Source organism: Hydra vulgaris, chromosome 12 (genome assembly GCF_038396675.1).
Source record: "Hydra vulgaris chromosome 12, alternate assembly HydraT2T_AEP".
Classification (NCBI taxonomy): domain Eukaryota; kingdom Metazoa; phylum Cnidaria; class Hydrozoa; order Anthoathecata; family Hydridae; genus Hydra; species Hydra vulgaris.
The window spans coordinates 44,031,322-44,042,500 of NC_088931.1; the positions used below are offsets into that span (position 1 = coordinate 44,031,322).

General features: G+C 28.2%; 1 protein-coding gene across 2 annotated transcripts in view; it reads right to left on the reverse strand.

Moving 5' to 3' along the window:
• LOC101239856 (uncharacterized) overlaps positions 1-11,179 on the reverse strand; it is a 68,676-nt gene that overhangs the window by 52,538 nt on the left and 4,959 nt on the right. For both annotated transcript variants that reach the window (XR_010642454.1, XM_065813383.1), the window contains exon 2: positions 1,868-1,891. Coding sequence is in view for 1 of the 2 variants with exons in the window: in XM_065813383.1 (XP_065669455.1) it covers positions 1,868-1,891 (24 nt within the window). In the remaining variant the exon portion in view is untranslated. The remainder of the gene's footprint in view (positions 1-1,867; positions 1,892-11,179) is intronic.

Consider the following 11,179-nt stretch of genomic DNA (forward strand, 5'->3'; position numbering starts at 1 on the left):
TTAACATACATGTTACAAACTAGGTTAACATACATTGCCATATCAAGATAAGAATAACTGCCCGCTGTTGTTGTTATTGTCTTGTTGGTTAATCTTATTATTTAATCTTTTTGTTTTCATTTTATTTATAACCACCATCAATGTTATTTTGACCATTTCAATAACTATTTTTTAGTTTATGTCAAGTGCCATTATTGACAGTTTCTCTTTGTTTTGCTAGCATTAGAGCATCATCAACATTTAAATCAATTTTTTTTCAATCATACTTATTTTGATGGTCTTTTACAATGAACATGTAGTTGTGTACAATATTCAAATTCTTTGATAGGAAGAATACCACCTCATTTTATTGGATTACCTCTGATCATGAAGTATCTTAATTTATTAATTAGTTTTATTTTATTACATAGGGGCTTAAAAGTTTTTGTTTTAATATTTAACTGTGAACAATTTTTTTTATTTATAAGGATAATGATTAGGTTTCCCTAACCTCACAGAATATCAGATTTCATAAAACAGATTTTAAAGATGATGCTTTTGAAGAAATTAAAGTAGCTAATAGAATACAATAAAGCTAAATTGAAAAAGTTGTTTTAGTATTGTTAAAAAAATGTTTTAAAATGTTAAAAAGAAAAATACTTTGAGAGATCTTCTCCTTATCATTAGATAAGGTATTCTTACTATGAGTTTTGAATACATTATGTATTTAAAACTAATATACCATGTTTTCAATAAAAACTTCTGAAAAACATTTAAATATCTCAAAGAAACAAAAATTTAAAATTTTACAATTTAAAGCACGATTATCATGTTTGTATGTAAAATACACCAATTAAAAAATCAATTAATGAATGCTGGAGAATACATCAATTAATCAATGTTGTATATTTATGAACTCCAATATGTCTGAAACACTTTTGCATTGCAACTTCTGGGTACTCTATTATGAACAACTTAATTGAACGATTTACCTTTTTTTACTAAAGTCATTATCTTAGTGTAATTATAAAAGCCTTTCTAATGTTTAAATATTGAGACCTTTTGTTTTTTCAATGTGTGTTCTTGTAATAAAAAGTGTCTTTTTTAACACCCTTGGTAAAACTAATTTCACCAAAGAAGAGTATGCTGTAATACAGTAAATCACTATGGTTTATGTTGTTACATCTAATAAGAGTATTAGTTTCTTTAAGATGAAAAACATATGTTACAAGCATATTTTTTTAAAACAATTGGCAATAATTTTATGTAGTACTCTTGGCAAGTACAGCAGAAAATCATTAAATCCTTACGTGTTTTACCCATTTTGGTTATAAAACTCTTTGTGAAATTTGATTACCAAATCAAATTTTATGAAGAGTGAAACTTGATTAGGTAATCAAATTCTCAACAGTATATCTTAATTAAAGAGGATAATAAATTGTTATCAAATTATTTAACACGAAAAATGCTTGGTTAAAACCAAGCTGCTTAAGTTAGTCACTACATTCAAATTGCTGTATTGAAACTGACTGAAGCAACTCAAGTTCATAAAATATATATTTACATATATTTTATGACTTTGTTAATAAAAATAAAAATTTTAATACTTTGTATAATTATAAACACCAACAGTAAAACAACAATAAAAACTAAATAACAATTGTATACACCAACAGTAAAATAACAATAGAAATTAAATAACAATTGTATACGCCAACCATTTTGTAAAATTAATTGTATACACCATCAGTAAAATAATAATAGAAACTAATGACAAATTGAAAACTAACAAGTACTTAAAAACATACTGAGTCATTCATATATCAGTTTAACTAAAAAAGGAATATACTTATTCACACATCAATGAAAAATAATTAAAGGCTCTTACTGCTTGAGTTAGTCTTGGATCATTCTAAAATTAAAATAATATTTTATACAAATAAATATTAAATGTTTTTATTTTATTAACTATTAAAATAAAATTATTAAATAAAATTTTAACATAAACATAAAAGTATTAAATAAAATTATAACATAATACTTTTTTAAATACCTTTTCTAAACTATAATATCTAGTTTTCTAAACTAAAATACCTAGTCTTTTCTAACATTTTGTATGATATGATCTGATCTTAGAATGAAACCATTTGAAAAATATTTTTTTTATAGTTTTACATTTATAAAATATAAAAATATGTTATATTATTATTTTTATTATCATTATATTATTTAAGATCAGGTTTATAATCATCTTGATTGAAACATCTTACAACTGGTAAAATGTAATCCAATTAATAGCCACCTGTTGTATGTCCTGCTATTTTGTAGGATTCCCTTTTTAAGCAAAGGCTAGAAAAAATAAACTTCCTGTTATCAATACTATCTAATAATTATCATGTCTATAGTGTTATCTATTTTTGTCTATTAAATAATTGAAAAGCCTTAGCTACTGTGTTAGCTCACCCATTATATAATATAAATTTATGTTTGTGTTTTGTCTGAACGGTGATTATTCACACCCATTATATAATATAAATTTATGTTTGTGTTTTGTCTGAACGGTGATTATTCACACCCATTATATAATATAAATTTATGTTTGTGTTTTGTCTGAACAGTGATTATTCACACATATTAGCAGTGTTAGCTCAGTTGCCAATTAGTAACTACAACTATATAACATAAGTTTACGTTTAAAATTGCTGCATACAGAAAAAAGTTTGTTAAATGACTCCAGGCCAGGTTAGGCTCATGATTATCACGATCACCCTGCTACTGGTAACATGTCCTGCTGCCTTGTAGGATTCACTTTTCCATGCAAAAGTTAGGAGAAATATATTATGACTTAAAATACCCTTGCCTTGGGGCTTTTAGTTAAGTAAAGACTAGACAAATTTCTAATATACGATTCTAAAAACTTACTCTTTGACGATCAACACAGATTTAGATCTTACTGCTCTACAGCTGACTTGCTAACTGCGGTAACTGAAACATTCTATTATTCATTAAATGGAGGTGGAAAATAATGGGTTATTACTCTTTATTACTAATACATATCAAAAGCTTTCAATAAAATTTTGGCATGCTGGTCTTATCCATAAGTTTGCTTCATTTTTGGTGTATCTGGGAAATTTTTTGAGTTGATTAAATTATTTCTTTCTAGCCACAGTATTTAAGTCTTTAATGCCAATACTCTTCTTCCACTATTTTCTGGACCACAAGGTACTATATTTGGCCATGTATTGTTTTTTATTTACATTAATAATCTTCCTGACAATCTTATATCTAAAGTGGCTCCATTTGCTGATGACTCAACTTTATGCTTGCAGTGGCTTGTAAATTTTAATTTCAAGAAAACTCAGTTATTTACCGCAAATAACTATTGTAATAATATTGACATTCCTATATTGATGAATAACCCTCTCACTGAATCCTCTATTTTACTTCTTGGATTATCATTCACTACTAACCTCTCATTGAAACCATATACAACCCATTGCAAAGTTTCGCGCCTGCAAAGGTTGTTTTTCTTTTTTGTGGTTGTTATTTCCACTTCTGATTCCATTATCTACCCTGTATGGAATACTGTTGCAGGGCGGTCATATAAAATTTTTATAAGAAAAAATGGATATTGGAGAATTTTAGAAGAGACTTTGCATTTAATTTATAGAATTTTTTTCACAAAACTACAAAATTTGGAATAAAAATAGAGTATTATAGAAATTTTATTTTTTGTAGGTTTAACGAAATGTTTCCACACTTTTACGGTTTGGATAGAAGTCAATAATGCCATTTTTTAAGTTATCATGAATTTGCTTAAGTTAATTTTTTACAACCCAATGATCGTTTTACATTAACCAGTTTTGCAGACCAGTAATTTTTAATATTATGCTACCATCAAGAAATGAAAAAATAAAAAAGAGGAGTTAAAGAAAAGATTTCAACATTTTAGAAGATTATAGATTACTTTAAAGGTTTTTTAAAAAAAGAGGACCTTAAAAGAGCTGTGGCCACCTTGAGTTGTCATATTTGGGCTCTTTTAATGATTCTCTTTTTCTCCTAGACAAGGTCCAAAAACACATTGTAAATATAGTTGAACAAGCCTAATCTATTGACTTATCATTCAGCAAAGTTGCATTCTTTTACTGTAGCAGTCCTGCCATGCTATAAAAAATTTTATTTATCTAGTTTTTCTTTGCAAGATTTCCTGACTCATGCAACCTTCATCTTTTCAATTTTTTGGCAACTGCTTCCTCACTCTTTAACACTATTCTTTGTTTTCTAGTGAATCAAAACTTGATAGTGGTTGCTTGCTAGTTGTTGCTAATTGTTGCTTGCTAGTTGTTGCTTGCTAGTGGTTATTTGCTAGTTAGTAGTAAATTAGTTGTTGTTTTTTAAATAAATCTCCTAGATTTTGCCACAAAAAGCAAAACATACAAAACAGCAGGCCAAAAAATATGAAATATTAGTCACCATAGAATAATAAAAAATTAATAGGTGCCTTTATATTATAGTTGCTGAAAAGCATTAAATTCCAAAGTTAATGGTAAATTAAAGAAACTTTTTGTGGCTTTTTTATAAAACGTGAATAATTTACTGAGAGTTTATAAGCAACATTTATATAAGAAATTTATTATTTTAAAATATTAATTAAAAAATAAGAAAATTTTATAGATACATAAATATCATAGAAATGAGTTTCTTAAATTGTGGGTTATAATCTTTAGCAGGAATAATTATGCAATAGTGGTGTAGTTGTAGAGTGCTCACTTCATAAGCAAAAAGCTCTGAGTGCAATCATTATCATGTTCTTGACAGTACCTTGCCCAGCAGCCTTGTTTGTCAAGATTCCTGTTTTGGAGTTAAAGAGTTAAGACCACAATAAAGTAGCCTTTTTGACTCTAGTGGCCTTCTCGGCCTTGGGTAGAAGAACAACATAAAATAATAATATAATAATAATAAAAATAATAATATAACATATTTTTATATTTTATAAATGTAAAACTTTAAAAAAAATATTATTCAAATGGTTTCATTCTAAGCAATCTTTCTAAGCTTTTTTATATTTATTCTTTGTGTAAAATAATAAAGAGAAAACTAGAACCAAAAACAAATCGATTGGAATTAAAATTTAAAAGAATGATCTTGATACTTTGATCTATTTGAATCGTGTGAACTGTTTTTAAATAAAAATTTTCTAAAATGTTTAAATGGTTGTTTGTTTACAATAAACATGCAAGGCGCAAACCAAGTAATGGTGAATTGTAAAATCCAGATATCTTTTTGACCTTCTTATTCTCAGCCTATTAAAAACCGTGAACAGTGTTTCAATGAATGGGTTAATTTATCATATTGCAAAATTTAAATGTCTAGACAAGTTGTGTGCTTATCATAAATATTCCTTAAAAAATAAATTTTATGTTAATTAAATTTTCCAGAACCAATTATCAAGATATTAGCAAAAAACTTTATAATTTTTAACAACATTTTTTTGGTGATAAAAAATAATGTTAAAAATGATAAAGTTAATAGAAATACTCGTCTGAATAATGCGCTTTTGTAGTTAATAAAAGCTTTTTCAAATAACTTTAACTAAAGTTATTGGGTTTTCCCTTTCACAATGAATTTTTATGTAAAAGAATGCCTTTCTATAAAACTTTTTATAAAACATATAATAACTGAATAAAAGTAACAGGATCAATAAGTAAACGCTTTAAAAGTATAAATTTTATTTATTTTATTTTAAAAACAAAACTAATAATATTGCTATTAATTGTTTGCTGTTAATTGTTAAAAACAAGTTCTGCTAATAAAATCTTAAAGCAATAAATACTTTTTTTGGGGGGATTTAATAAGAAATAATGAAATTACATTTAATTTCAAATGAAAAAGAAATGTTTGTTCAATTACAATTTTATTTTTTTAAAAGTCTCCAGCTCCAACTAAAATATTTAATGTAGCACAAAATTTTTTTTATAAAAGGGGAAAACCCATTTAATAGTGTAAATTGGTAAATTGTTTAAAAAACTCTGCAGTAAGTAGATTTATTATTCAAACCAGATATTTTCACAACAGAAAAAACTATGCAGATTCATAGAGTAAATATCTCAACCTCTAAACCGGAAGTATAAAGGCAAAACAACAAAAGTTTTTTGTTTATATCTCAATAAAGAAATTGTTTTGGTCATTTTAATAAACTTATAACTTATTTACTAACAGGTAATTCCATGTCAATTGAGCCAGAAAATTTCAAAAATGTCACCATACATCTCAGATTTTGCTGAATTTTATACAGTTGAGAGTACTTAGTAAAACAAAAAATTCTTGAAAATTTTAGCTTCTAGCTCCAAGAGGATCCTGAAATATGATCATTTAACTTTCAACTGATCATGGCCAGGCCCCTCTTGTCCTCTCAGAATTGAGAACTTTGTTTAAAGGTTCCAAGTCACATAGCTTTAAAAATATTTGATATTTTGACTTAAAAATTTGTACCTGACTATTTTCAGGGTTGAAGAATCCAATGAAATAATCAAAAATATAAAAAAATATTTTTAAGTACCTGTAATTATCAATTTAAATAAATTTAGGCAATTTTTTATATACCTGATTTTGGTGCTCAAGAAACCCACGTGGCCTTGATGATATCAAAAAAAAAATTTTTACACATTATTCTAAATTTTATGATCTTTCACAAAACATAAGAATTTTGATCTGCAAGTATATGGATTTCCATATATGGATAACGGGGCACAGGCCCCTCTTTTTTGTAGCGGAATCTTGCAATACATTTTCCACTACCTTTAAGACTAGCTAGAGCTATGAAAATTTCTGTATTTATATAGTTTCGATAAACGAGCATTTTAAAATTAAAAAAGAGCCCAAGAAACTAGGGGAAGGGGCTGGGGGCATGTGCCCCACTTTTTTGAGCAGAATCTTGAGATGGATTTTTCACTATCTTCCAGATAAGCTGCAGCTCTGAAACTTTCAGCATTTGTGTAGTCCTGATGAACATGCGAAACACATAAATGTGTCTTAAATTTAAGATAACTTTGAAAATATTGTATTTAAAAATTTTTATTGCTTTACACTTGTTCCGTTTTACTTCATTATTTACAAAATAAAATACAAAAAAAAGAAAGTCAAAATAATGGTAAGATTAGCTTATATGCATCGACGGTCAAAGTATAAAAATGTCCTTTTGTTGTTACAGGTGCATCAATTATACAAGTTATGTTGGTAATTGGCACCCAACACTCATCTACTCTAGATGGCCAGAAAAGTTTATTAAAAGGACCGTGCGGGTGCATGAACATTACCATAACATCTTTCTCTATATTATCAATTTCATTGATCATACCAATCCAATCAAACGCATCATATTTACACATAATGAATTCCAATTTCAAGGCATCAATGTTAATTTGCTGATCATTTTGAGAACTTTGAATTTCAGAAAAAGAAAAAATGCCTGTTATATGAACATCTTCACTTGTTCGTTTAAAGCTAATAGTATCTATAGATTCTGGTTTAAATTGATGATAGCTCCTAGTTCCAGGAATTGTTCTACTTAGCTCAAAACGTGTTTTCAAAGTGGTGCGCAATTCTGTCAGTCTTTCTTTTTCAATCTTGAAAAAAATAATCCCTTTAATATTGTTAGTACAGTAGTCAAACATTTTGTTACAATTCAATATCTGGTCATTTATAGGCCTTTGTAGACTTGCATTTGTAGTTAATCGTTTTACAGTGCCACCAATACCATCACATGGTGACTTACCATGGCTTGTAGCAAAAAATGTCCACTCTGCATCAATGTCAAAATCATTTTTATGGAGACAGATATTGTAAAGGTTTTTGTAATTTTTATACTGTGCAGCACAACCATCAGAAAAATAAAGAACCTTTGAAATTTTAGGATGATATTCTTTTAAATAGTTAACTATTTGTGTTTGAACTTCATACACAAAACCAGTGTCATGCTCATTATCTTCTGACATGAAGCAAAACGATTTTTCTTCAAATCGGTCATTTTCGTTTAATAAATAGAGGGCAACGGGATGCAATGTGCATTGACTTTTGCACCAATGGTAACTTTGGATTTCATCTTGAATCACAAAAGTGAAGTTTTCTGCAAGTCAACTAAGACAATACAGCAGTCTTTTGCTAAATTTTCCTTTTGTTGCTTTAGATATCTTGCTTGACATTTTGCAATGTAGGAATGAGCTGTTAACTTGTCTATTGCCTCTGATAACATCAATTTGTATTCTTCCATTGTTGTTGTCTGATAGATCAATGTTGTTCTGTCTGTTTTCTGCCACTGATTGAATGACACCTCCTCGTCATTGTCAATTAGTTGTGCATCCAGAAACTTCTTTAAAGAAACTATACCTGGACAGTTCGGACATCGATGAACCATACACTCATTACTTGTCACATCACAAACAACTTTTGTCATCAGATCTTTGTAAGTACATTTTATTTGTATAGCATTGGTCAAGAGTATTGCATTTTGATGGAGGGTACAAACACAAACAGAATGAGTGCCTGATGCTCCAACAGTTATACATCATTTTGGTCTTAAACTGCAAAACTTAGAAAATCCAATAACTTTTTGAGGGTATTTAGTTTTAAAAGAAACATAAAGTTCTTTAAGATTGCATAAAATAAGGCGCTTTTGCATGTGTTGTTTTCTACCGATACTTACGTAATCTTTTTTACAAGGCATTTGTCTAGTAAATTCGTCATCATGGTATACATTGTTGACTCTATTTAATGTTATTTCTGAAAATATTTTTCCTTTTTTAATGCCTTCAACTGAAAAAATCCCACTTATTTTCTTTAGTTTGCGCGCTTCTTGAATTTGGTATATAGTGACGTTGAAATATCTTGCAGCAAAATTTCTTGACCAAGACTCGGGTGTAAATGTTAACAACTGAATTTTAGTTTTTTGGTCAGAAACAATTAACTTTTCTTTTATTTCTGCTGTTAGTTTGTCTAGATCGGCGCATTTACTTTTGTCAATAATTTTCGTATGAGGAATTTTATGTTTCAGTTCTTCTTCCCTAACATTATATACTTTTGAAATATGCTCTTCATACTTTAACATTGATAACATTGTTAAACATATGAAATGTTTAACTTTGTTAAAAATGAAAATCTAAAAAAAAATTTGAAGACAATAGTTTTAAAGTTATCTTAAATAAGTTTTAAAGAAAAAAAAAATTTTTTTTGAGAAAAAAAAGTGGGGCATGGACCCAGGTGCCTCAGCCCCATGGACTATCTGGTCGTCTGATCTGAAACAATTTTAACGCATGTTCATCAGGACTACACAAATGCTGAAAGTTTCAGAGCTGCAGCTTGTCTGGAAGATAGTGAAAAATCCATCTCAAGATTCTGCTCAAAAAAGTGGGGCACGTGTCCCCAGCCCCCTTGGACCCTTTTTTAATTTTAAACTGCTCCTTTATCAACACTATATAAATACAGAAATTTTCATAGCTCTAGCTAGTCTTAAAGGTAGTGGAAAATGTATTGCAAGATTCCGCTACAAAAAAGTGGGGCCTGTGCCCCGTTATTCATATTTGGAAATCCATATACTTGCAGATCAAAATTCTTATGTTTTGTGAAAAATCATAAAATTTAGAATAATGTGTAAAAATTTTTTTTTGATATCATCAAGGCCACGTGGGTTTCTTGAGCATCAAAATCAGGTATATAAAAAATTGCCTAAATTTATTTAAATTGATAATTACAGGTACTTAAAAATATTTTTTTATAATATTGATTATTTCATTGGATTCTTCAACCCTGAAAATAGTCAGGTACAAATTTTTAAGTCAAAATATCAAATATTTTTAAAGCTATGTGACTTGGAACCTTTAAACAAAGTTCTCAATTCTGAGAGGACAAGAGGGGCATGGCCAAGATCAGTTGAAAGTAAAATGATCATATTTCAGGATCCTCTTGGAGCTAGAAGCTAAAATTTTCAAGAATTTTTTGTTTTACTAAGTACTCTCAACTGTATAAAATTCAGCAAAATCTGAGATGTATGGTGACATTGCCTGGCTCAATTGACATGGAATTACCCTAACGTTTATTTACAAAATAAACATAACTTGTCTTGACACTTGGGAATCTCTTTAATGAAAAAACAAAACAATAAACTTACAACTGCAAAAATAGTAACAGACAAAATTTACATTTATTTTAATTTTTTTTATTTAAACACAAGTTAATTCAAATATAATATATTTCAAAAAGTTATTAAAAAAATAATATTAAAAAATTTTAAGTTTTGTTCAATGCACAAATAGCTTTAGTAAATTTGTTTATTGGTGGATTTTAAAATTACCACATGCTCAATCAAAGTAATATCAGATGTTAGTATTACTCTGGTGAAGAAAAAGTCCCACAGCTTCAAAATGATTGAAGTAGAGTTGATAACGCTTTCCAGTGGCAAGGTAAAATTCTGTCTAAAGTCCGGATTTTTAGGGAAATAAAAACCGGTAGATTTTTGGGAGACAGCAGCCTGCTAAAATATTTTCGGAAGCAAAATTTTCTGGCTTCCACCTCTCAAATGGCGTCCACAGCAAAAAAAATTTTTAAGGCAAAATGTTTAGAAGATGCCAAATAGCCAATGGGAAGGCAAAAACTATTGGTTACCACCTTTGAAAAAAAATTTGATTTGGAGGCTGCCTCTAGTGGTTTCTACTTTTCAGCTGGCTGTGGCCACCAAAATGAAGGCAGAGTTCTTGCCTCCCGCTGATGGAAGTAACTAAAAACATTTTCATGTTTGCCTTTAAGTTAACAAACAATTTTAATTTTAATTAGGAGCAAATACTAAAAATCTGACATTAAAGTTTTGTCTAATATGGTTAATTGCAAAACTTTAGACTATTTAAAAACGGTCTGTTTTCTTTTTTCAAACTATGGAATAAATTAGTAGTTTAATATTGAAAACAAAAGTTAAATTTGGAATTCTATGACGTAGGAAAAAAAAACTATTTTTGACAAAATTGATTCATAACATGTAATTAAATTGTCAGATATTGTAAAAATTATTGAAAAATAGTATATCTTTCATTATTCTATGACCACGTTGAATTACATTATTAGTTTTGAGTTAAAAGTTGAAAACATTTAAAAGTTTAAAAGTTTAAAATATTTAAAAAGTTTAAAACTTTTAAAAGTTGAAAAAATGTAAAAG